This window comes from Ischnura elegans, chromosome 6, assembly GCF_921293095.1.
Source record: "Ischnura elegans chromosome 6, ioIscEleg1.1, whole genome shotgun sequence".
NCBI classification, from domain to species: Eukaryota; Metazoa; Arthropoda; class Insecta; order Odonata; family Coenagrionidae; genus Ischnura; species Ischnura elegans.
Genome location: NC_060251.1, coordinates 116,000,163 through 116,027,267, shown reverse-complemented (window position 1 = coordinate 116,027,267; position 27,105 = coordinate 116,000,163). Strand labels below are relative to the sequence as shown.

The window sequence follows — 27,105 nt, the reverse complement described above, 5'->3', positions numbered from 1 at the left end:
TGCCAGGACAATTCCTTGCTGAGAAACAACTCCGTACAGGGCAAAAAAGAGATTCTCAAAGCCTTCGTTTCAGCCAAAACCAACTTTCTGTGAAGGAGCCTGGCGCAAAAGGATTTATTAGCATTTAGAATATTTATCTTATAAATATATTTAGAATAATTACTTAGAGCATGGTTTGTTTAGCACGTTTGCTGCAGTGCTTTACCCACTTAACTTCCTCCCTGGAACACAGACTATTATTCACTCATTTTCTTCATTTTGAGGCTTTCACCATTTGAAATGAGGAGTTTGAAACATTATATGTATTTGGTGAGTCAGGGCAAAATCTTCCCTTCCCGCACAACAACACAGTGACTCATTGTTGCTTGTAGCAGTGGTGTTGGGCTAATTATTTTATGGCTAATTAAGTTATTTATTTCTCATTAAATTTATTTTGGGGACAAGTATAGATGAACTAGAAAATGATACAGTGTATCACAGGTATATATCCTAAAATATTGCGTAAAAAGTGGAAAATAGTTTAATGTTTAAAAAAGTTAAGTTTTTTAATTATCCCGTAAGCTCTGAGAGCAATTTCATTCATACTTCCAGAAAGCTCAAGCTCAACCTTTGAACTAGTTACTTTATTTTTATAGTACGCTAAACTGAGGAACACCTGATGTGTTCTTGAATTGGGCTTTTTTTCTGATTAAAAAGTTTTCTGATAAAAAAGTTTTCTGGAAGTATAAATGGAATTGCATGAGAGCTTTAGAGTTAATGAAAAAACTGGCAATATTCCACAAGAATAAATTTAAATTGACTTGTTTTGATGCATTGTTTTATCTTTTCCACCAAATCATGCCTGAAAAGACGACTTTTGACTGTATACATATTTGACCTCATGAAAACATGCTTCATTTATTATAGGGCTATCTTTGGCTGCTTGGCTCTTCTATGTGGTGAACAAGAATTTTATATCCGATTCCATGCTGTTTATGCACTTGAAGCTGTCCTGAGAAATCTGCATTTTGTTTGTGAAGCTCTCTCAGCTGTTAAAAAATCATCTCTGAAAGAACTTCATACTCTTAGCATTGGCCTTGCACTAATTGCAATGATACTTGAAGGGTATGGATGCACTCTGTTAATTTTTTTATATTGTTGCTTTTCGTCTGTGCATTAATTATTTTACCTTCAATGTAAAGATATGTGTTCACTGATGTCCAAATCTGGTGATTTATCTGAGAACTAAGTCCATTGGAGACTAATCTCCGAGAGGTCTCTAAGACTTAAGTCTCGGAGATATATGTGAAATATTTATCCAATGAAGGGAAGTTACTAAAAATTACTCCACCATTTGTATTCTGAGACGAGTCTTGTAAAAGCACAAAATATTACAAATTCCTAGACTTTGTCTCCAATGAGAGTTGGGAATAGGGTAGTTTCCTTCATCAAAGAAAACGAAAGGCATTGATTGCGATTCATTACCCACCATTAGTGTATTCTTAATATACAAAGTATTTGGTTTTAGAAATCCCAGTTTAGACAAATGACAATTGTGAATTTTAACCGCATTTGAAAAAGGCCAGATTGGTGCCCATGCGATGCCACTCCACGTGACCTCACAGGGGCCCAGATGCTATACGAGTATATAGGAGTTTTACATCGTCTGAGGTTACCAATGCATGCATGAGACACAGAGCTCAGGAAAACATGTCTTAATAATAACCTATTAAAACTTGCTAAAGTCGGAAAGTTTGCTTCGTTTGATAAGGTATTAATAATCCTTATTTAAGCCAAGTGCTACCAGCTAGCATGGTACTCAGCTACCTGCTAGCATCCTGCGTCGTATCAGCGCTTAGAGCCTCGCCCCAAGGTCACCTCACTTGCGGCAGCGGGAAGCAGAACGATGTCACACGGAGTTTACCCAGCATTCACACTTACCTGTCTCATTTTTGCACGCTTGAAAATTTTCACTTTTCATTTGATCGCGAAAAATAGATATCGTCATTTCAAAATCTAAAAGTGTGAAATGCGTACTCCAGGAGTAATAATCTTTCGAGTTAGGCGATAAAAAAAATAATAGGAAACCACCCTATTATGTGCATCCACTGGCAACAACTGATGTTTCAGAGACTTATCGCACGTTGTCTTAGAGAGTGGTCTGACTCCCATTTCCACTTAAAGACTCATTATCGTGACTTTTAGTCTCCGATGGACATCTGGCTGAAACTATGTTTCTGCAGTTGTGTCCTCTTTAACTACTATGTTTTTTTTTTAATTCTTAGTATACATTCAAGGCCATTGATTGTCTTCTTTCTTGGACTCATGGAGGTACCCAGCAAGGGGCTGGAGGGGGCAGCTGACCCCCCCCCCCTAGAAGCAAAAATTGCATAAGTCTTTAAGGAAAATAATATTTTTTTCAAGCAAATAATTTAAAAAACTGATAAAGAGCTGCTACAGTTTCCTTAAAATGTTGGTTTCTTTAACATTTTCCATGCTTGAATCTTACCTATAACTTGAACAACCATGGCTTGCCCCCCTCCCCAGTTTTGATCATGGGTATGCCCTTGCTTGAGCTTCAGCTCATTAAAACCACTTGTCTGTTTCCACACGCACTTATTTGCACCGACCATGGTTTTGGCAATTTGTGCCATTATCCTTGATAATCCACAAGTACCAAGAAACCATGGTCGGTGTAAATAAAAGTGTGTGGAAACAGACAAGTGGTTTTAATAAGCCGAATATCAAAGATTTCCACCGCATCATGCTGGACAGTGTATCTTTAATTGCTTGGGCTTCCTCTAGCTTTTTCACTTTACCTTAGTACTTATCCTTATGCACATTAACCAGGAATTTCCTGTGCCACAGAACTTGTCCAATGACTTCATAACACTAACTCTTCCATTAATTTTCTCTCTTTAATTGCCCTCATTACCTCTTTTTCGCTCCTATCAATCCATCCTATGTTTTTTAGCCTCTTTCAAATCCATATTTCCTCAGTTTTTACAATAAATTACGCAGTTAACTCATCAAATATCATGTTATGGTACATATCATATTTAATTTTTTTTTTTGCCTTTCAGAAGTGTGAACAAAAGTTCAGTTCTTGAAGAGGGTCGTAAAACAGTTGAAGGAGGATCCATTCTTGAGAGAATTTTTCAACTCATTAGGAAATCACTGAACTTTGAAAATCCTTCAATTAAGTGGAAGTCGGGACTGGTCGTTCGGGGTTTGTTGAATGTATGGCATTTGGGGAAGTGTTTCAGCCTCCATGCGGAGAAGATACAAGGATCTTTGTGCAAACACAAAAAGTATTCCCCATCGCATCTGTCCAAGAGCGAGAAGATAAAAGAAGTGAAAGAAATCTGCCGAAAAATGTCTTTTTATCATCGAGGGGTTCAAATGATTCAGACCAGCAGTACACTCCAACAATCTTCTATTTGTGTAGAAAATGATGAAGAGGACCAAGATGTATCAAGCCCTCCTGATTCAAAGGAGATCACTCTAGTTAAACAATTGATTGAAATGACACTGAGTGAGCTGGTGAAATTCATTGATGATTTGCTGAAAGCCAAAGTGACAGTAGATAAGAAATTAATGAACCAATTTCTTCTCCTTATCTGCCAAGTAGGAAAAAATTCTCTAAGGTTTGTATTTATCGGAATTAATTTTGTGGTGCTTATAAAGTCAAAGAACGTTTTCCCAGATTAGCGAATTATCTTTAGAAATCACTTCATAAATGTCAAGATGATACATATAGTATCTATTAAAATACTATTAAACTAATAGTTTGTGAATTGGTTTTTATGTTCAACCCTGATTTTTTCACAGTAATTATAATAGACATCATACAGCGTACGTATACCGTATTTCTCCGAACATAGTCCCCCTCTGAATATAGTCCCCCCCCCCCCTAATTTTGAGGCTTCAGTTTTGGGAAAAATAAAAAAAATGCGTTTGAATATAGTCCCCCCCTTTACATTTACCACTGGCATTTTTGGAAAAAAAGGGGGGACTATATTCAGACATATACGGTATATGCATACACGCTTAAGGAGTAAATTTTACATAATACCATTTGATAGTTTAAAATTCATATTACCCTTTGTAAAGAACGTTTTCTGTGGTCAAAGGGGGTGGGGCTGTGAATTGCTAGTTTTTGCCCCCTGGGTCTGTCATTTATATTGTAATATTATGCCCATAACTGTGCCCTGTAGAGTTCACCAGGTAGTCACTTATTGTATACAAATTTTTAATATGCTGGAAAACAGTTATTTTTTTAATGAAAGTAATGAATCCACATTTTAAGTTGCACCATAGCTTCCGACAGCCTAGGCATGTCACTGCTGATCCTTCTCATGAAATTGAAAATTTGTCACACTTTCATATCATTTTAATAATGGAGAAAATTTTTATTGATGTGTCTTTTTTAATTTTGTCATGGCACATATTTTGATATCAGGAAAACTATGGTGTATGTAGTACCTGTGTTGTGATCTAATTTTAATCTTAAAGAACATATATCCAGAGTTAGCATTTTCCAATCAAGTAGGTTTGAATCACTAAGGTGAAGAGCATTTTTCAAATCAATAATACTGCTCCAGAATTCATATATGTATTCTCAAAAAAAATGCATGCATAATACTATTACAATTTGTATCAATCAATCTAATTTTGTGCAAGGAAGCTAAGAGGGCATCAGGCCAAAGCCACGTTCAGTTTTTCTATATGTTTTCAAATTGAAAGAATTGAATTATGTACATAGTTAGATCTTAAATGTCCACATTTAGGGATGTGCGAGTACTCAAAAATTTGAGTTGAGTCGAGTAGTTGGTATTCGGCTAGAGTCTTTCGAGAAGCATTACAAATTTCGAGTCGAGTAGTTTCGGTTACAGGGCTGTCGAGGTAGTCTGCCTTCAGGAAGTGCCATCATGAAACTCATGTAAGAATATCGTTTTTAAAATCGATAAGCTTTCTAATGCCTTCGCCTGGAGTCTCAGCTTGCTGTACACATTGCAGTCAACCACTATAGTAGTCGACAATGCGGGTGCCGAATTCCTTTTCATCTTCCAACCCGGCAGCGCATTCGAAGTACTCGGAGTGGACCACTGCATCATTCATACTTTCTTATGCAATATTTTTATACCCTACCCTATTTTCTTTGCTCAAACTCCGAGATAATACACAAAAATTGTTAATATTTCTATGAAAAAATATGTATGTAACTTTTAGGTTTTAGCGGACAGAGCCGGGTTTTTCCAGTGTTTGTTATCACAAGTGGTGCCATCTTTTAGTCTTTTTGATTTCTAGGTATTTCTGATATTAACTTTCGTTTATTCCCATGTTGTGTATTTTCCCTTCTATATTTCGTTTATTTTGTCTACTTAAATTCCAAGAAGATTCAATGATCCATAAAAATCGTTGATATAATTTTTAATAAAAACCCCCAAGGTTCTCAAATCTTGCAATATTTGCTGTAAAGTACTTATCCAGCCACACAAGGCGAAAGGCAAATTTTTGCAGGGAGTAGAACTGTAAATGGAGACATGAAAATCTGCAGCCTGAACAGATAGAACAAATGATTTTTCTGCATGAAAATTTGAATGGATCGAATATACATGATTCATTTACAAATTTAATCTTTATTGCAATCCTGCCAATGCCTTTACTCAAGACTCTTGTGAGCAGTATGGATGCGTATATTAATTACATTTTCAATTTATTACTAGAGGTTAATTCATTTCAATTTTGCTCATGGAACTGTTTAAGACTTTAATTTTAATTCATCTCCTAATTCTGACAATTACCATCAACATTCCTCATATTTGTTTCCTTGTTACATCATTCTAAGCATTTAGAATATAAAACTTACAAGGGGATTGGAAAAATAGGAGAATGTTGGAGTGTGTATTGTTGTATTGCCTGGTCCAGAAATTACACTTGACTCGAGATCAAAAAGTACTACTTGCACATCCCTTTCCACATTTGCACATCTTGGTATGAGTAAGAATGTTGAGGATGTTTCAGTGAACCTGCTACCTCTTTTTCTCAAATTCTGTTTTTTTTTTATCTATATAATTTCAGGCTATTGCCTCACAATTTTGATTTAAGTGTCCGCAAAGATGTAGCTTGTGAGAAAAATGAGGTTCAAGAATTGTCTCATTCTGAAGGAAGCCCATTGGAGGCTATCTTCAATGCAGTTGCTCAATCCATTGGAGGACTATGTGCAACTCATTTAGTGGTAAGTCTAAATTTGGTAAGGTTATAGTTTAGGCTATACTATTGCCTATAAATCCAAAAGCTCTTCACTCAAGCTCAAGCTTTTGAGCACTGTGGGAATCTTCCGAGGATAGGATTGGATGTTGGTGATACAAATCTAAGCTCTGCTCAAAATTTCACACCATTAAGGAAGTGATTCTCAATCTTTCCATAAAAATAATGTTTATCATGATTTATTAAATACAGTAAAGTAGACTTCATCCATCAAAGTTGACTTCTGGTAAAGAAAGACATCCTGCAAAGTAGACTTTGAAGCACTCATATTTTAGGCTGCAATTTTACGCTCTTGATTTCTGGCTTTTTCCATCTTCCACAGCACTGTTGTTCTCGTCCTTTTTCTATTATGTGTTCCTATCCCTTTCTTTCCTTACCTATGACTTTATTTGTATGTTTGCACTCATGGCGTAATATGAATGAATGAAGGATTGTATTTATAAGATAATTTTTGAATGGGCATTCATTTTAGGATACATATATGTATTATATTCATCTGAGTAGACTTATGGAATGTCAAAGTGATGCAGTTGCAACACCAATCATTGTGTCATACATGGCAGTGTTCTGACAGACAAATTAGAAGCCATCACATCTCTCAGCTTTGGGTAGTTCAGCTCTGTTGGCTTATAGCGCTTTTCAGGCCTCACACGAAATTTCGGCACTGGATCCCAGCTCCATCTTTCTTCAGAATCTTTTGCTTTACATTTTTCACCATTATTTTCAGTCTATCTTTTAAAGTTCTCACTTGTGTCTTCGGAAGGGCCATGGTCCGAAGACGAATAACGATAAAACTAATGAAAATGAAACCGGACTCCATTGAACCCACACGGAAAACACTCGATAGTTTTAAGTCAATCCACCCCGGAAAGTACGGAACCACTCGTACGAAGTGAAGTTCGGCACTAATGCTATCGCGTACGGCGTAGGCAGAGCTTACTGCAGAGGGTGAAGCATGACCATATGACTGCTCAAAGAAATTTTTTTATCCTATAGAGAAGGCAACTTACCCACTCATTTCTAACAATAAGTAACGTAGCTCTAGATGAGCAGATGAATTCAGATTGCTAGTAGGGAGAAACAAAATATCCTGAGAAGATATCGCTTCGTTAGCACCTCAGACAAGTGAGACTTGTAGCATAACTCGTAAATTGTAACCAGATGCCCTGTTTTCGAAAAAAAATCTGCAACAACTGCCGTGAAGCTCACTATCAGCTGCGAGGATATCGATATTCGCCAGAAATCACCATCGTATTATTCCAACTATTTCCTTGCTTAAAATGCTTAAATAACGTTAGAAATACGTCGTGTTTGGTATCATTCTTTTTTGAATTACTTGCACATCACTAATATCTCAATCTAATAGAAGTATAATACTAATTGCCGAAATTCATTTTTTAACACCTTTTGGGCTAATCGGTGATTCATGCAGCAGTTGACCTCCAGAGGTGGGGATCTTTGAAGCGAGGCAGCTAAGAAAAAGTCAGCGTTCGAGAAAGGGGGCGGCGTGAAAAAGTTTTCTTTTGTTCTCGAGTAACTTGATATTTTCTTTCAAAGCTAAGGTCGTCGTAATACGATCCCTGCTCGAGCTGGGACCTTTTTTTATTTCGGAGAAGAAGATAGCTTCAACTGGGGGGAGGCGAGTGCTGAATGGAGGGGGATACCGGATCTTGGGAAATGCGCAAATGTAACTATCCCACGGCACTCTGCTTCTCCCTATCGTATTTTAATCTCCTGGGGAAGATTCAAACTATGTGTCTGTTGTTATTAGCCATAAATAACACGTTGTAAACACTTCGTCTCATTTTTATCAAACGATGAATGCGGGAAAATTATTCGACATATTATCTTCAAATGATCAATGCGGGAAAACGACACTTTGGGGAACGATAGATGCGGGAAAAAATTACATTGTCTTTATGGAACTTAATTTGGGACCAGGAGCGGGGAACGATGAATGCGGGAACGATAAATCGGGGTTCCACTGTATTTACTGCTTACGCACATATGTATGTAAAGGATAATTTGAAACAGCTCACCACCAAAGCTCCAATGCTCTAACTCAACATAGTAAATAATTAAAAATTTCCTGCCACTCAGCTGTAATATACAGCAATAGCCCATTTACTAAAATGTCACACCTCCTGTCTCTGAGTTCTAAAAGGACTCTCTCAAGAGCTACATTCAAAAATAAGCTGAAAATATTTTTGTTGGAAAAAGTAATCATGTATGTATAGTGTTAAAAAGTTTATTTGAGGAGTGTTCTTATCATAAAATAAGCTATTTTTTGTATGAATGCTTTATATTTTACTATGAAAACTTTTGGGACCGATAAATCACATCATATCACACCAAGCATGTTTCCGTTTCTCAGCTACTCCTTGGTCTTGTCATTAGGGCTCGTGTGGTTCATTGTTGTTTACCCTCTTTCTATCAATTCCTCCCTTTCTGCCCGGGTGAGGTTCTTCCTGAATGAGTAAATATCCCATAACTTAAATGCTATTACATACCAACTCACGAAAAGTAGGTGGCAGCTTTTTCATGTTTTTTTTTAATTCAAAGTAAGAGAGAATGGCTGAATAGGGAATACCTTTTGCTGTAACTTGTCCTTTCCATCCATCTACCGAATTTGTTTTCGTTGAATTGGGATTTTGGGTCAGATTGTTAGTGAACAAACTCACTGATGGATGTTTGGTACTTTCTTTCATCCTCATTCCGTAGGAAATTGAGTTCAACAAAAATAGCCTCAAGGTTTTCAAGGAGTGTCTCAGTTGTCTTGAACTGTTGTACCAGAAGGCAAAAAATTTCTGTTCTCCCCTGTCTCACAAATTGGCTGCCAAAGGCTACTTAAACATGTTACCGTATCTTCTGACAGTTGATGACCACTTCTTGTCAGAATACACCACGTGAGTATGCGCCAAAATTTTAAGTGTATAAAAGTAAAGTGACAGTGTCGAATGTTGAAAGTACGTGTGTAGTTTCTTGGCTACCTCAAATAATTTTCCATCTTTGTCTTTCGACATTTTTTATTGAAAAATATATTGTTATCCAATATAAATCTTGCTTGAGTAGTATTGCATTGATGTTTTATGTTTTTATATTTCTTGTTATCACAGTTTAAATTTACAACTGCAGAACTTTCTATTTTTTTTAGGAGTAAGGATGACCTCTGTATGATGAAATCCACTTGCCAAGTGGTTCTCACTCATTTGCTGGCTACATTGGCTGAAACGGAACTCAGCTGGTCAGATTCCTTCTCTGTCCTCAGTAAGGGTTTGTCCAGCCTGCCAAAAAAAATTTCAATTTGGCCAACCATTATTTCTTCCCATGCCTGTCAACCAGCCGGAGCCACAATGATTGTATTCTCCTATTTCTACTTCCTCTGCTCATCAAGTTATGTAGTTGAGTTGCACATCCTTTTATGTACATAACTGGGAAAACTATGGGTAGTCATAAGATTGACGTGCATAAGTTTGGAAGCATTTATGTACATGATTTGCACTGCTTGTTTTAAAGCATTCATCTGGATTGATGCCCTTATTATTACATTCTTCTTTCTACAGGCCTGATGTTTCTGTACCATTTCTTAAACCTTTGGTTTGTTTCGTCGAGGATGTTGTGAAAGTATATGGAGTTGGAACCCACGGAGGGGACATACCAGCACCAATTTTAAAAGCCTTATGGTTTTCATTCGCGGTAACATACTCTTGATGATAATCCCTTTGCTTATTATGTGATATATGTATTACTTCCTAATTTAGATTTACAGGGTTTGTATGAAAAGTAACCGGACTGAGCTCAGAAAACATATTTATTGGCAAAATTTCTACACTTTTCCTCTAGAAATCCTCAAAGTAGTCCCCATCGGAGTCGATAACCCTAAGATACCGTTTCTCCAGTGCTCAAACGCCCCCTGGAAGTCGACAACCTGTAAGGCATCCAGAGCCCTTGTTGTAGTGAGTTGAATGGCTTCCAGAGTCCCGAACCCCTCCCCTTCAGTACATACTTTCATGATCTTGGGGAATAGGAAGAAGCCTGGTGGTGCCGTATCCGGGCTGTCGAAAATATTCGGTTCAGTTTGCAGGCAATCAAGGATTTCCAAAGCGACAGCAACACGACGCTCCTTTTGCTCGACCGTCAGATGTTTTAGCACCAGCATCGCACAGATCTTCCTCGTGCCCATATCGTTCTTAACAATATCATGAACGGTCATTTTATCAATCCAACCTCTTCTGCGATTTCTCGGATGCCCAGACGACGGTCAGTGTTCAACACATCACGGGTTTTGGTCTGTGTAACTGGTTGATGGACGTCCAGCACACTGTTTGTCGTGGACGTCATCGTGGCCCTCTAGGAAATTCTTGTGCCACTGGAAGTCTTGAGTTCTGGACACAGCATCCTCACTGTAAATCTCATTTATCATTTTAAGAGTTTCCGTAGGCGTTTTCTTGAGTTTGACTCAAAATTTGATGTTAACACGTTGCTCGATGGTACGTTCCATTTTCACTCCGACGAGGTCAGTGAACACGCACCACACTCTCGCACGGCGCTAACCCTCCAAGCGTCTGCAGGCAATTGACTTGGGCCCACTACCCTTCCCTCGATCCCCCGCCATCACTATAGCACCAACAACCGGTTTGCGTACGCTTTCCCTGGGCGTCACAAGCTCAGTCCGGTTACTTTTTATACAAACCCTGTAGTCTAACCTTCAGTTTATTTTAGCTCTCCTTTTCGACTCAAAGCATTTGATTTGGAAAGTACGTATTGAGTTTTGTCCGTGAAGTGGAAATTTTCATGAAGAGCTAGACCTTTACTGTTAAGTAGGTAGGTTCCTAGATTAAAATCAGCATTTTTCATTCATTATAATTTACAGTACAATGTTCAAGTCTATTGAGTTATAAATTTGAATCACTTTGCTGTCTAACTCATGGTAACATATCCTTCTAATGTATTTAGTTCCATAAATTTGACTACCTTTCATCAATAAAATACATTCTCACAAAATGGTCCTTTTGTTATACCATTGGCTCTTTACAGTCCCTAGTCTTACAGTACTATCTCTTACCTCAGGTCCTGATACATATTATACATTTTGCATTTAATGTAAATACCTTCTTCATTAACATTTTACTTAATTTCCCTAGTGCAAACATATCACCTTTTATGATGGGTTTTTATTTATTTGCTCCACAATTGGCATATGTTTCAATGAAGATGAGAGGTTAATGTGTAGAAAAAAATCGTGATTCTAGTATCATAGAAAAACTTTAAGTGGAAAGCGTTTAAAATATCCTCATCTATCTTTTCTTTTCTTTCCTTATCTTTTCCTTGTTTAGACTCTTTTGGTGTGGTGAAGATTCAGTGGAGAGGTTGAGGGGATATGCAATATGTGTGTCCTTCTTTGTAGAAAACAGTTTCGCCTGCATTGCAGCTGGCTTCTTAAGGTCAATGAAGTGCGGAGTGGTGGTAGCGACCATCTGTCATACACATCCATCAAAGGGAGACATCATCTTGTTGGTGCGTATATGAGGATGGAGATTTCTCATTGGTCTGTATTTCCTGGTTTTCCTTTTTCTTTTTCTCCCAAGTTGATTTGGAAAAGAGCGCTCAAACCAACTCAGTAGAAAAAGGAAAACACAGTACCAATGAGAAGTCTCCGGCCTACTAAAAGGACCAATGAGAAGACACCTGACTCTGATGGATGTGTATGCAACACGGTTGATACCACCTCTCTGCACTTCATCAAACTGCAGACCCCAACAGCAATGCCGGAAAAACTTTTGTCAACAAAGATGGACACATGTGGTGCTTATCCCATAAACCTCTCCACTGAATTTTCTTTAGGACAGTAATATTAGATGCTCACACTTCAATTTAATTGTTTTTTGTTAGTATTATTATGGACTGTAAGATCCTATGTGTAGCTGTTGCCAGCTACCCCATTCATAATTAATTCATTTTCTTTCCTATCAGACCTCTTACCTCTCTAATGAGTGTCCTAAGGATCCCAAAATTGAAGGTGCTACTCATGCAATCATGAACTGTATACGTGATTATAACCATAAGCACCTTAAAGATGGAATAAAGGATATTTTTACGTATCACCCAGCATTACTTCTGTGGGTTTTCTCATCTCCTGTGAAGAACCAGTGGATTCAGCTCCGAGTTGTAAGAATATAAGAGTACTAGGTATTTGCATTTGTTTCTTTGTTCTCTTTAAGATTTTGGGTGGAGCCGATTCTCCTCGGTTTATTTCAGGTGATGTTATGGTTTGAAGGGTGCCAGTCCTCAAAGTCCTCAAAGGAAGTGGAGCAGCTCATGGCTCACAACCAAGATGCCTTCATCTGTTTACTGGTAAGTTTTAATTTTTCACCATTAATATATAGTAATAAAAACATTCATTTTTCCAGCTGAAGTTGTTTAATTACTTTACTTTCCTTCCCCTGGTGAGTGCTGAGCTGCCCCAGTGCCATCTATTGGTTACTCTCGTGGGCCACAGCAAAGGGAGTTTTCTGTGTATAAACCCCTGCCGAAATCATGGTAAATCTAAGCGTCCTGGTAGCGCAACTGGTAGAGCACCTGGCCGGCAACCAGGAGGTTCTGGGTTCGAGTCCCAGTCAGGCCGCATTTTTACCCTCTGATTTCTGGCTTTTTTCCACCTACCACAGCACCGTTGTCCTCGTCCTTTTTCTATTCCATGTTCCTATCCCTTTCTTTCCTTACCTTTGAATTTATATATATATATATATTGTAGCCGTTGCCGTTTGGCTCGGTTCATGGTGTAGTAAAGAGGCGTTTACGAGGTAGGGAAGGCTTGCGTAAATTATGAAGTGCTATTTAATGTTATGTAAATGCTCATGTAATTTTGTGTGAATGTGTGTGTGAATGTGAAGTGATGAATGAATGACTAGATTTTGTATTTTTCCGTCCCCCATCCCTCCCACAATTCTTCCGTCTACGAAGTGGAAAGTTCCGGTGCCTACGTGATACGTAGCATGTTTCTCCCCATCCCACTGTGAAGCCGGAACACCTGCGTATGGAGATGATGAAATCCTCCAACCCCGCCCTCTACAGAAACCACCCCCCCTCCCCTACGGAAGAATAGCCGAAAAAACCCGATGCCCGGGGTTTTTCCGTCCACCCATCCCCCTCCCAGAAAGTGGCTATATAAGCGAAGTGCGGACGACATGCAAAAACTATTCTGCTGGAGAAATCAGCCGAAGGCTCTGCTTGACGAAGCACCAGTTCTGTGAGGAGAGAGAAAGAAAGGGAGGCAGCCCAACGTGGAAAAAGACGCGAGTATTAAACGGCGGTGACTTTGGAAAGAGGAGATAAGACGGTATCTTCCTAGCACGCGCAGCAGAAGACGTCAATCCACGGCGCCAACACAGGAGTTCTCTCATCCCACAGCGATACTAGTCGCAGTATCGAGCCAGCCGAAGAAATCTTCTCCACCAGCAAATCAGCGAGAGTGATAAGTACTCTAGCCACCAATATCCCCAAATTTCAACGGAATCAGAAGAGCCCCACTCCCCATTCCCCTCTTTCTTCCATTCAAGAGAAGAAGAACAGTGATATTCTCCCGTACATTTTTTTATTTATTTTTTTTTAAGTTCCCCCGTGTCCGCCCTCAACCTCCACACCCTCGAATTGGCTTGCATATGGCACTTTCAAGCCAATAGCTTTCCAGGTCTGAACGTCGCATCCTAACCCCTATTCCTAACTCCCCCTCCCCATACACCTCTCCCCTTACCCCCCTTCTCCCTCTTCCAACCCTCTCCTTTCCTCACCATTCATACTTCAGCTGACGAAGAAGCCTGAAGTGCTTCGATAGCTTCGACGAGTTTATTTATTCAATGTGAGTGTTTCTTTTTTGTGTCTCTGTGTTTATCGATGTTTACTTGAACTATTTATATTATGTGCCACGTGCATATCATATTTTCCAAAACATTGTATACATATATCTTATATATAAAAATGAATCGCAAAATGTGTTGGTAAGCGCATAACTCAACAACGCCTGTTTTTTGCAAAGAATATAAAAAAGGTAGGAACAAAACACTGCCACATTCATGTGGCAGTGTTTTGTTCACTTATATTCATGGAATGTGCACTTATACTTAATGAAACATGAAACAATATGAACTTAATGAAATAATGAAACATGTGCACTTATATTCATGGAATTTATTGTAATAATAGAGCATGGATGCTGATTAGGTTTAGATATTAAAATGGCATCCCAATCTTTACTCACATATCAGGCACTTCTATACTCACTTGTAATAAACACAACCAGCACTCACAATTTATTCTCTGAGTGATGTAAAGTTTCTTTACTCTATAGTGTATTTCATACTGTTTTTTGGGAAAAAAATGTTTTCTTAGAGTCTTTTCTTATTTTATTTTTATTTCTTGGGTGAACATAATCGAAATTCATTCAGGGTTCTTTCAGGATAATATTGCTTGATAAAGTACTCTCATAAATACACCATTATGTTTGCTGGTAAAATTTTTAATGATGAACTTTGCCTTTCTCTCCTTGAGAGCATTGCAGAAAATGGCCAGCAAGAGGCAATGGAATGTGCCTTGAGGACAGTTTGGAGTTTCCTTCAGGACGTAGACGAGACTAAGCGCAAGGAGATTTCACTTAGTCTGTGGGAGATTTTGATCTATGTTCTGACAAGATTCACTGCAATAGAGAACCCTTTGGAGAAAGAAAGACGAGGTAATTGAAAAGCGTAGCTTACCTGATAATGTTGTGATTATTAAATTGGCAGTGGATAATGTGGACTTATACCAGAGGAAAAGAAAGAGCACACCCATCTTAGGAAACCATCACCGGTAGACGACGACTAGTTGAAAATTGGAGTTGGAAATTTTAGTGGGCCAAACCTCACCCAACATAACATTAGTTAATGAGCAGTTGTATTCTCACCATTCACCACTTTTCAATGTTTTTTCTGAGAAACCATTACGGATGACACTCACCACTCCATAACACCCCTCCCCATATTTCGTCATCATACACCAACCCTCGGCTACCCCGTGCAGTGACCCATCAGCGACGTACTTCCCAAACCTACCTTCCCTTCCCTTACCCCCTCCACCAAATAATACACCGCAATTCACGACACCACTTCTCTCACAAACTATCAGCAATACATTGTATTCTTCACAGATTATGATTGATTCCATTGTCGAATTACAACAGGATGAAGGAGCGAAACACAATCAAACTAATTGCATCCAATAATGGGTACTCCGAATGTCCCCCCTTTCTCCACCTCCACTCTACCACCCCTCTAACGCCTTCAAGGGTATAAATTCTATGTACTGATACTTATAATTGCCAGATGATGATACGCTGTATCGAAACCGGTCGCAAATATATTTTATTTTGTGAAACAGCGAAGTCTTTTCTTAACCTTTGTGCATATCAGATAGAATTTGAAAAACTTTAGTGGGTTGCTGAAGCCATACACAATGCCTTGTGGTTTCCTACTTCTGTGCTCACCGGTCATCCATCGATACATCTACTTCTGGCTCAATAACCAGTCAGGTATGCTATCAGTAAGACATATTGAAATGGTTTCGTCAGAACATACGTTCAGTGATTCACTCACTCATTCAGTGATTCAACCCAAAGGTTAATTTGGATAGGTGAAGGTAAGGCTCACCCCAGACTACTTCATAGGCATTTGAATTCCACAAGTTCAGGATAGGGGGCCATTTCCTTTCCCTGGGCCACCTCGCACTTTGAGGATTTGTCCAAAGGTAACACCCGAGTTATGAACCCAGGACCCTTCCAATCAGCAGCCAATCACTCTACCCATACAAAATTACCACTCTACACCATGCATCTCTCGAATGTCTCATCTTTCACGTGTGAATACTAATCAATTACCTACATGTTTAGGGAATACTAGCGAACCAAAACATACCTATGTGCACTCTTTGAAAAATGAATCAGTATAATTACAATTACCGTATAAGCTCGTGTAAGAGGCGCACCTTTTTTCCCAGATATTGCAGCCGAAAATGGGGGTGCGCCTCTTACACAAACTTCTTATCTTCCCCCCCTCCCCTTCACCGGTTGCAAGTTCAAGGGGAACTGAGTGGCCTTGGTTTTCATCGTGAGTCAGTCATCTGAAACCCTGGGTCAAAATCAAGCGGCAGGCAGGGGAGTTTCTCCCTTTGTGACGTATTTTTAAAATGCTCCTGTTTGAATTTTTTGCAAGCATCGCGCCGTCACGTCGGTACCTCAGAGGTGAACATGGAAAAGATCGCGCGGGGTTTTTTGCTCCGGAGGGCGCGCTAAATTTACTGCCACGAGTGGGCATCCCGCGGCATTTATACTGCATATAGTAATATTGGTGTCAAAACCTGCGGTTGAAAAAATTCGAACGAGTGTGCTTATTGTTGGACTTAATAGTGGATAGAAGAAATCGGAAATGCTTATAAGTGAAGAGCGCTGAAGGAGAGGTCGAGGGGAAGAGGGCTCCCTCCCCTCCGTATTTAAAGCTACGAGCGAAGGAGAAAGGGAAGAACACGTCCGATCTTGCATGTGACGTCGTTGCCTTTAAAGCGAAGGGGCGAAGGCGCAGCAATGTGATATACGCAGTTTGCGTTGCCTGAGTTTCCAGTCCGTCTCGTCTAGTTTGAATGCGCTAATGCTACGCTTGTTTCTTCCGAAATTGTGCTGTTTGGACTATGTTGAATATTAATAGCCTTATTTTAGCTATAAATCTTTGTGTCAATCAATTAGAGCTCAAAAAACTTAAATGCTGTAAGATATACGTCGCGTTAGGTCTAATTCTTTTTAGAACCTCGTGCGTGTCATACAATTACTGAAAGATATCGAGATATCTTCGAGCTCAGAAGGTGACTCACGTAGCATTTGACCTCCAGAAACTCGGGGAATTGAACCTGGTAGACCGAAAAAGGTCAGTTGGTGGAATGGGGTAGGGATGAAACACGTTTCCATTGTTCCCCTGTAACTTGATATTTTCCTGTGGAGTCTCGGAAAGGAAAAAAACGGCAGAGGCATTAGCTGATGGAGAGCCGAGTGTAGTTCCGTTAGGCCCCTTGCACACACACCGATTTTGGACGGCCGGTAAAATATTGGCCGATATTTTACCGGCAAAGCGATGCTTGCACACACGCCGGATTTTTACCGGTCAAACGATACGTTGCTAAGTTTTTGAGCCGGCGCCGGCGATCCACAGTGACAATAGCCGGCAGCTAAACGGCATTTTACCGGTGCCGGCGTGTGGTCGGTACGTGTGCAAGCTCCAATGCTCTCCCATTGTTCACCATTGGAATGTGGACAGCCGATATTTTACCGGCCGTCCAAAATCGGTGTGTGTGCAAGGGGCCTTAAATCTACGACGTGGTTATTATCCTACGGCGCTGAGATTGCCCCGATTGTTGTTCAATCTCTTGGGAAAGCTCATGCCATTTGCCTGTCGTGTTTTGCCTTAAAATTTTCCACGGCTGCCATTCTATTGCAATACTCCTGCGAGAGCTTTTAAACAAAATTGTTCGTGAGTAGAACAAGCAATGTAGAGCGATGGCGTATGCAAAGAGAGGATCGGAACTCTTTCTACTCCCTCTTATGCCGCCGCAGTTATCAAAATTTCCTCTTTCAAATAGTACTGAAAGAGGGCATTTCGATAACTGTCGAAATTCCAGGCATACGTCTGCAACACCGCACGATGGAACAAAAAAAGTCGCAAAATGTTTTTTCTTTATAGCTTCGATCCTCAAAATAGGGGTGCGCCTCTTACACAAGCATATACGGTACTTTTAATTTTATTATTATTATTAAAATATTTAGTTACAAGTCGACCATGAAGTCGGGTGGTAACATAGATTAAGGAAGTGCATTAAGACACAATAATATACATAACCCAAAATACAAAACAAAATACTAAGTAGAAAAAAATTTTAAAAAGCCCTCAAAATACCATTTTTCACACTCACAATACATGTCCTCAAAGCACCAAATTTTTCACCAAATATTTCACACAATGCATGTCCACGTAGCACCAAATCAGCAAAAAAAACAATACATGTCTATATTTACATTCCCCTCAAAATCCATTTTTACACAATAATAAACTAACACCAAAATAAAAAAGACAAGAAACACAAAATTTAAAAAATATACGATTTAAAGCCCTCAAAATTCAATTTTATTTATCCTATTGATAAATATAGTGGCGTGAGTTGGAAAGGGCTCAAAAAAAATTTCCTCCGGCAAGCCATTCCATTCCTCTATCCCCAAGGTGTAGGAAGGAAAATTTTAGTTTATTTGACAGCTGCCTTGGGGCCTTAATCTTATAATTATGATCCCTCCTCCCCAGATAACTTGGTCCTTTTAACCGCTTCGTTAGGTCCCTCCACGCAGGATCACCACTTTTATTCATCAAGTTTTAAATATACACTTCAAGCGTGCTTTCTTCCTCCTTATCGCTAAAGATTTCCAGCCCTGCGTATTTAACATTTCTGTGACGCTTGCCTTCCTTCTGAAATTTCCCAAAACAAATCTAGCTGCCAATCGCTGACCTTTTGTTAGTTGCTTGATGTCCCGATTCAAATGAGGATCACATACTGACCCCGTATTCTAGAATGGGCCAAACAAACGTTTTATACGCGAATTCCTTTGTTTTTGTACAGCTTTTTCCAAGGGTCCTCATCAAAAAATGTAATGCCCTGAAAGCTTTGGTCACAGTTTTTTCGATATGTGGTCCCCATTGCAAATCCCAATGTCACTCCTAGGTAATTACAACTTTTGGTTTCAGACAGTAACTCATCCATAATATGGTAATTATTTAGTACACAATTCCTACCTTTCCGAAATCTAATTAGATTAGTTTTGTTGGCATTGATGATCATTTAATTTTTTTTAGACCATTTATCCAAAGTATTTAGGTCATTTTGTAAGATGATACAATCATCTATTTTGTCTATGACTCTATAAATAATGCAATCATCTGCAAACATTATAATTGTGCTATTTATATATCCACTAATATCATTTACATGGATAATAAATAGCAAAGGACCTAGCACACTTCCTTGCGGTACCCCTGAAGTGGCAGTGAATTCATCGGAAAAAATATCGCCGACTCTAACACGTTGTGATCTACCTACGGTAAATGAATTTATCCATTTTACGACCCTACCATCCAATCTGAGCGCGCTTTATTTTTTAAATAGAATCTCATGATCTACCCTATCAAAAGCTTTTGAGAAAACAATCAGAACCCCATCGTTTTGCTTCCCGTTGTCAAGCCCCTCCACCAAATCCTGATAAAGAGATGCTAATTGACTTTCACAGGAGTAACCCTTACGGAAACCATGTTGTCCTTCCCAAAACCAGTTCTTTTTTCTTAAGACCTCCTTGATATAGTAATATTTTGATCCTGTTCATAATGTAAACACTGTCAATATATTCTCAATTAAATCAGCAATTTAATTATTATATAATGCCACTGCATAAAATAATAATTAAATGTTGGATTTGCCTTTTTAGGATAAATAAATTGTTTAACCAAAAATTTACACCTGTGGGTGAACTTAATGTAGCTGTAAATGCCTTTTGATCAGCGTGCACAGAATAGGGTGGATTCCTATTATTTTTTTATTGCCTAAATCAAAAGATTATTTTTCCTGGAGCACGTATTTCACGCTTTTAGATTTTGAAATGACAATATCTATTTTTGGCGATGAAATGAAAAGTGAAAATTTTCAAGCGCACGAAAACGCGATGGCTAAGTATGAATGCTGGGAAAAGTCCGTGTGATACTATTCTGGTTCTAGCTGCAGCTGTGGGAGGTCACCTTGGTGCGGGACTAAGAGCGCCAATACCATGCAAGCTGCTAGCAGGTAGTGCTTAGCTTAAATAAGGATTATTAATACACTATCAAACGAAGGAAACTTTCCGATCTTTGGCAATTTTAATAGGTGACATATTAAGACATGTTTCCCTGAGCTCTGTGCTTCATGCGTGCATTGGTAATCTCAGACGATATAAAACTCCTTACTACTCGTATAGCATCTGGGCCCCTGTGAGGTCACGTGGAGTGGCATCGCATGGGCACCGATCTGGCTTTTTTCAAATGAGGTTAAAATTGACCATTGCCATTCGTCTGAATTGGGATTTCCAAAACCACATAATTTGTATATTGTGAATATACTAATGATGGGTAACAAATCGCAATCAATGCCTATCGTTTACTTAGATGAAGGAAACTACCCTATTAAATTTTTCACTTTTTATTACTATAATGTTGCAATTACTCAAATCAATTACTCACATGAACTTTGTAGTAGATAATAAGTAAATATTACCAAAGATGTAATTGATAATAGTAACTCGATTACTTTTATTTCCTTTTATCACATCACTGATCCTATTACAACTTTCATGAGTGGTTTCCTTTTGTAAAAGTTATTTTTAGGTTTCCCCGCATCAATTGTGAGAGCAGCAAATGTTTCCTTCTCCTCTGCCATGGACCTCATCAGGGCTAATTGTCTTGTCTTTCTTTCACACCACCATCACATTGAGTTATTCAGTAATATTGGCTGTCACAGAACAAGCTGCCCTAGGGCACAACGTAGGCATGGAGAACCTCACTATTGTCGTCACAAGAGGGAAATATTACAATATGAGAATTTTTTGAGAAGGTTGAAGCCACGTGTCCGCTGGTCCACACCTTGAGACTTGACCTTGAGATTTATCTCAGAACTGTCTCCATTGGAGACTAGTCTCATCCACCATGGGGTTGAGTCTTGCAGATTTATCACAACTATTTGTCTACTCAAGGAAAATTTACCTTCAGAGTCCAGAGGGAATGTAGCATCTGAGAGGAAGACCCTTGCCAATAATTTTAACAGAGATAACAGACAAAAAAATCAGTGACATATGGCTTCAGTAATTTCCTGAAGAAGAAACACCACCTAGAATATTCCAAATCTGCTCCCACAATCAGATATACATACATATATCTATCTGGATATGGAATAAATGCAAGATTATTAGGTCTAGATTATTATTAATGTAGGCAAGGTCTTCAACAGAGTTAAAGGATCATTAGCCAGTCTTGCGATTGATGCAGAGAAGCACAAAAATTATTCTGTTTGACATTGTGGTGCTCTAGTATGCAGCCATTAACCTTGTCATCTTTCTCATCTCGACAGCTCTCAACGTTTCCTGTATGGTCCAACTTGTACAAGGAACTTTTCTGAGTGAACCCAATCCAAGCACAGTCCTGAGGTTAGCCTGCTTGCTCAATAGGATTCTCAGTTATTGGGACACGGGTCAGCCTCATTCGAAGAACTTTGGTCTACTGTATTTTTCAGGTTTACAAATGCTTCAGTTTCTTCTCGATATCTCGCTTGAAAATGAAGACACCAGAGGTGAGACTTACTCTTCTTTTAGTACATCCATCTATTTTCATATATTATAGTTTAGTCTTTTTTGTTCTTTCATGAAATATTTTAGAAAAATCACTTGAAGGGCTAATTACCAAATGAAATTAATCTTCTCCATGGTGAGTATGCAGAGAGTGGAGGAAGTTCTGTCTTTGCTCTGCATTTTGCACGGTATAGTTCTTTTCTGGAGTATAAGGGAAGGAGAATGCAACCCATTGTCTACACTCAAGGAGCATGTCTTATGCCTCACTCTGCTTATCCACACTTCATGGATTGTAGTGAAAGGATAATTATAGAGATAGGACCAAGTAATGAACAATTTCATGGATTTTGATATAAACTTGTACCAATTTTATCTTTAAATTCAATAATGTCAGGTGAAACATTATGGAATTCCTTCATGATAGTTTGGAAAGAAAAGGCAATGGCTAGTACCACAATTTTTATTTATGCAATCGGTTTTGATTAGAGATGTGCGAATAGTATCCGCGAATACTCGAATACCTCGAATATTAGAAAGTATTCGATATTCGAGGTTTCGAATAGTTATGCGAAAAGTACCGCCTCGAATACCTCGAATACTTTGAATTTCGCGTCATACACTGTCGCACGCACGTCGTTGGTAGTTGACTCGGAAAAATGTAGAGAACTGTAGTCATTTAGTGCTCGCAGCGCCGTTTTACGCAAGTTGACGAATTGCATCAAATTCGTGGATTTTAGCGGTGAAAAGAGTTCGACGAGGGGAACCGAAAATGGTCGGGTGAAAAAATCCGAAAATCCCCGATTCCCCCCACCAGGAGAACCTCAGTGCCGTGGGATAGCAACGTTAGGGCATTTCCCATGATCCGCTATCCCCCTCCATTCAGCACTCGCCTCACCCACTCTGACGCTTTCCTCTTCTCCGAAATCAAACAAAAGGTCCCAGCTCGCGCAGGGATCGCATTACGAAGACACCTGCTTCGAAAAAAATATCGAGTTACGAGAACAATAAAAACGTGTTTCACGCCCTCCCCCTTTTTCTCACCCACTGACCTTTTTCTGGCTACCTGCTTCGAAGTTCCCCATTTCTGGAGGTCAACTGCTGTGTGAGTACCGTGGGATACTTACATTAGCGCATTTCCCAAGATCCGGTATCCCTCTCCATTCAGCACTAGCCCACCCCTCTGAGGATTTCCTCTTCTTCGAAATAAAAAAAAGGTCACAGCTCGCGCAGGGATCATATTACGAAGACCTTAGCTTCGAAAAAATACCGGGTTGCACGAGAACAATAGAAACGTGTTTCCGGCCCTCCCTTTTCTCCCCCACTGACCTTTTTTTTCCTACCAGCTTCGAAGTTCTCCATTTCTGTGGAGGTCAACCGCTGAATGAGTCATCTATTAGCACAAAAGGTGTCTAAGAATGACTTTCGTCAATTGATGTTACACATTTATTGAATTGAAATATTAGTAATGTGCGCGTAATTTCAAAAAGAATAAGACCAAACACGACGTATTTCTGAGTTTATTTAAGCATTTTACGCAAAGAAATATATGTGAAAATACGACGGAGACTTAGCATTCTGGCGAAACTCGATATGAGCACCAGAGCTTCTCGGAAGTTGATGCGGTATTTTTTTCCGAAAGTATATATCAAGTTACAATTAATGAGTGGTGCTATAAATCTTTATTGTTACAGTCCCAGACAAAGGGACATTTTCACAGAATATTTGGTTTCTCCCTGATAGCAATTCCAATTCATCTTCTTATCTCGTGAGAACTCCCAAAGATGGACTGAAAATAATCGAAGAAAATCCGGTGGAAAAGAGCTTGTATTTTGCACAATGCCTCAGATTGTCAGCTAGCACTTGGCAGCAGAAGTGGGGGTAAAGCGATGTTAGTTGAATTAATTATATGCCCAATTGTTTCCATAAAATTAAAATATTCATTAATCAGCTAAATTCCTGTTCGAATCATTTAAAGTAAATCAAAATTACTCCCCAAAATCTTGTGTTGCCTGCTGCATAGGCAACCGAGTCAAACATTCCGGCATTCATCATTTAGTATTCGAGTTATTCGAATATTCGAACAATGATTTAATATTCGAATTCGATATTAGAATTCGAGAAATCTGCTATTCGACCCATCTCTAGTTTTGATACTAACTATCATCACCAGACAGAGTGTTAGGATGGAGTGTGAGGTGACTCCATCCTAACACTCCATCTAACTCTTACTATAAAAAAAATGGAAATGATATAGCTATAAGTGACTGTTGATGATGCTTTGCATCCTAACTGGTTGCACCAATAAATAATTGTGGAACCTACAGTTACATTTCCTTTCTGTACTACAGTGAAATCAACAGTAGAATTTCTTTAAAACTGTTTGCTACGAATTTATTTATTTGGTGACTTATTAATATTTTGCATAATTACTTCTTAAGAATAAAGCCTTAAGTATGAAGTTTAATCAAATTTTGATTGACTCGCTTTAATATATTTATATTTTCATCAATTAATGCTTACATCACTTAAATATAAAATTCCTGCTAACTGCAGATTTTGATTTGATAAACAATTTTTCATGTTTTTAAAGTCTTTTAGTACCTGAATGTTCCCGTATTTGAATTTTTAAATTTTTACCAGAATCTGGTGTTGATTCTGTCGGTTAGCGGCAGTGTGGATCACCGTGGATAATTGTTCTCTAGGTTTTTGAAAAACTTCATTGACCATCAATTAGCAACTAGAGATGATTATGAGTTCAAGCTTTCTTCAATTTATTTACCAATAATTCATGGTATGTTCAAGCACTGAGAATTAGACTATTAGATTATCACACTTAGGCCAATTAGATTTATTAAGGGATCAAACATTTTCCTTGACTAAGCAAATACATCTCAAGTATGTATATAATATGTTTTAGGTGATTTGATTTTGAAAATACATATTTTCCCAAACCGATCAGTACAGCAAATGCATGCTGGGATAGTTTCTCATCCCCCCTTGGAATTTTGGGGAATCATCTACAACACTTGCATAGTTTATACATGACTTCTTATCAATAATTTTCATGTAAAGTTCACCACCTCACCAATGCACTAAACATAATGTATGTTCAGGTACCTACTCTTTTGAGGTGAGGTTCACTATAGGTTGTTGCAGTTACACTGGCCAACGTTTCGGAAAACATATCTCCAGTGTTAAGAGCAGGATATTGTGGGATCACACAATGTGGGAAAGGGTCACACAATCCCAGCAAGCTCGGTGGTTTGTATGCGTTGTGCAAGCCATGTTAATTTCTCAAGCTAACTTTTCTATTCTCATTGAAACGGGTTGAAAGGACAGTTTACTTCACACAATCGATATATTTATTGAGGAAAACAATTCTGTCAAGTATGATTGGCATATTATGCATCGTTGATGCTCCTATTGGGTCTATGATTATGCAACCAAATGTACAGTTCGGGTAAGATGGTTGCATATGGCTTAGGACATCTCCAGCACACCGTAATTATGTAGTATGTTGCATATTACCATGCTAGGATACAAAGGTTGAGGCAAAACCTCATTTACATTTACCATTTCAATCCAATAAACATACACTAATCTCTCTTCAATGAGCAGAGACGCTAATACCCTTTCCTATATTCCATCCACCTTTGCACAAAGTATTTTAGGTTGCACATACCTAATTAAGGCAAAAGATCTAATTCATATAATCCTACATTGAGACAGTAACATGCCTTGATACTGTAAACCATGTCGTTTTCTGGAACGTCAGCCAATATGACTGCAATAATCTGGTGCAGAGACCGTGATGAATTCCTGAATATTATTCACCATGAAAATTTTAAATCGTTTATGAATGTATGCTGTGTGACTTAAGATTTGGGGTATGTGAATGGAGTACTAACAGTCTAAACCAGAATATTAATTATTTTTTATGCCATTGAATTAAATATTAATTAAAATATTTTATTTCAACCCTTGAAGCATAAAAAATATGTTCTCTTAAAAATGTACTCCTATGTGTGAGGTTAATGTAGCTGGAACTGACTTTTGATCATCAAACTAGGAATTCAAAATTTCACTTTTGAAAACAAAAATGTGATGATTACTCTAATGCATTGATTACAAGTAAATATTACAAGAGACATAATTGTTAACCTTGTTTCGATTGCTTTTACTTCGTTACATCACGTCACTGGCTCCAAGTTTCCCATTTTATTACTTTAAATTACAAGAGATTGTACAAATGGGGAGATTTTTTTACGTCTTAGCTTTTCTTTCCATTCCATTTTACAAATTTATTTGATGAATGGCATTTTTGGCTCTGAAGGAGCAACCTTATTGCATCACATTTGGGTGTAAGTCATTGTGTAGAAGGGTAGATTTTTGTATGTCAGAGCTCTGCCAGCTCAAGTCTACATTTTCTTTGCCCCCTCTTCCTATCCAAATGCAATATTAGAATCTCGGGAAGCAAGACTTAAGAAACATATTCATGATTGGGTGTAAGATGGCACAGATGAACCACCTTAAGTGTGATATAAGCTTTAAATTTTGCTTTGCCTGAGTTATGTGTCTGGTGACCTCAAACCTGATGATAGTTGGTGTAGTGGTGAGACCATATCCAATATGTGCTGTAGTAAGTAGACTGAAAACATTTTATTGAGAGCACTAATGTAAAATTTTTCAAATCATATTCTTAAGAGGGACATATTCAACATGAATAATTTATTGTCTTGAATAGTTGCTTCTGCAATGCTGAGCCATTCTGGGCAAGTAAAAAGACTGGAGTGGGCTGCTAACTTATGTGCGAAGAGTAAATGTAACCAAAAGGGCATTGCCCTCCAATATCAGGAGAATGCCAGTAGTGCAAGTAATTTTTTGGAGGACCTGAACTCACTAGCATATTCCATCCTAGCATCTTTATTATGTGTTGATCCATATTCTCAGGTAAGAATTCATATTAATTGTTCCATGATATAATCCTCGACATTCTCTAATCACTAGTTACTGATTTTCAAATGTTTCAACCATTAAATTAAAGCTTCAAATTTCCATTGTATTTCAGTCTACTGCTGAGCAGATTTCTGTGAATGCTTGGCACTTTCTGAAAGCGACTTCAAGTAGTCATAATGACCTTTCAATTTCGTCTCTGAAGCTTTTAAATACAATATTACAAATCCATGTAAAACAGTCATCCTTTTCAGCTGGTCCATTCATTCAAATCACTGATGCTGGGAGAAATGCTTTGGCCAATGCTGCATTTATCAGGATGTTATATCTTCAGTTGATCATGTTGTGCGCCCGAGTAAGCTAATGAGATTTGGAAAAGGACCTTGCTTATACTCACATGCATTAATTATTTACAGAATTCAATTTTAAAATCAATGGAAACATTTATGCAACCTATGAATTTATTTATTAGTATC

The 27,105-nt window shown here is 38.5% G+C and overlaps 1 protein-coding gene across 1 annotated transcript in view; it reads left to right on the top strand.

Moving 5' to 3' along the window:
- Window positions 1-27,105, top strand: part of LOC124161554 — a 41,411-nt gene that overhangs the window by 6,233 nt on the left and 8,073 nt on the right. The window contains exons 5-16 of the mRNA XM_046537931.1: window positions 907-1,104; window positions 3,063-3,626; window positions 6,064-6,220; window positions 8,974-9,158; window positions 9,407-9,646; window positions 9,816-9,948; window positions 12,226-12,420; window positions 12,511-12,606; window positions 14,800-14,980; window positions 21,460-21,678; window positions 26,421-26,626; window positions 26,745-26,984. Coding sequence (XP_046393887.1) covers window positions 907-1,104; window positions 3,063-3,626; window positions 6,064-6,220; window positions 8,974-9,158; window positions 9,407-9,646; window positions 9,816-9,948; window positions 12,226-12,420; window positions 12,511-12,606; window positions 14,800-14,980; window positions 21,460-21,678; window positions 26,421-26,626; window positions 26,745-26,984 — 2,614 coding nt within the window. The remainder of the gene's footprint in view (window positions 1-906; window positions 1,105-3,062; window positions 3,627-6,063; window positions 6,221-8,973; window positions 9,159-9,406; window positions 9,647-9,815; window positions 9,949-12,225; window positions 12,421-12,510; window positions 12,607-14,799; window positions 14,981-21,459; window positions 21,679-26,420; window positions 26,627-26,744; window positions 26,985-27,105) is intronic.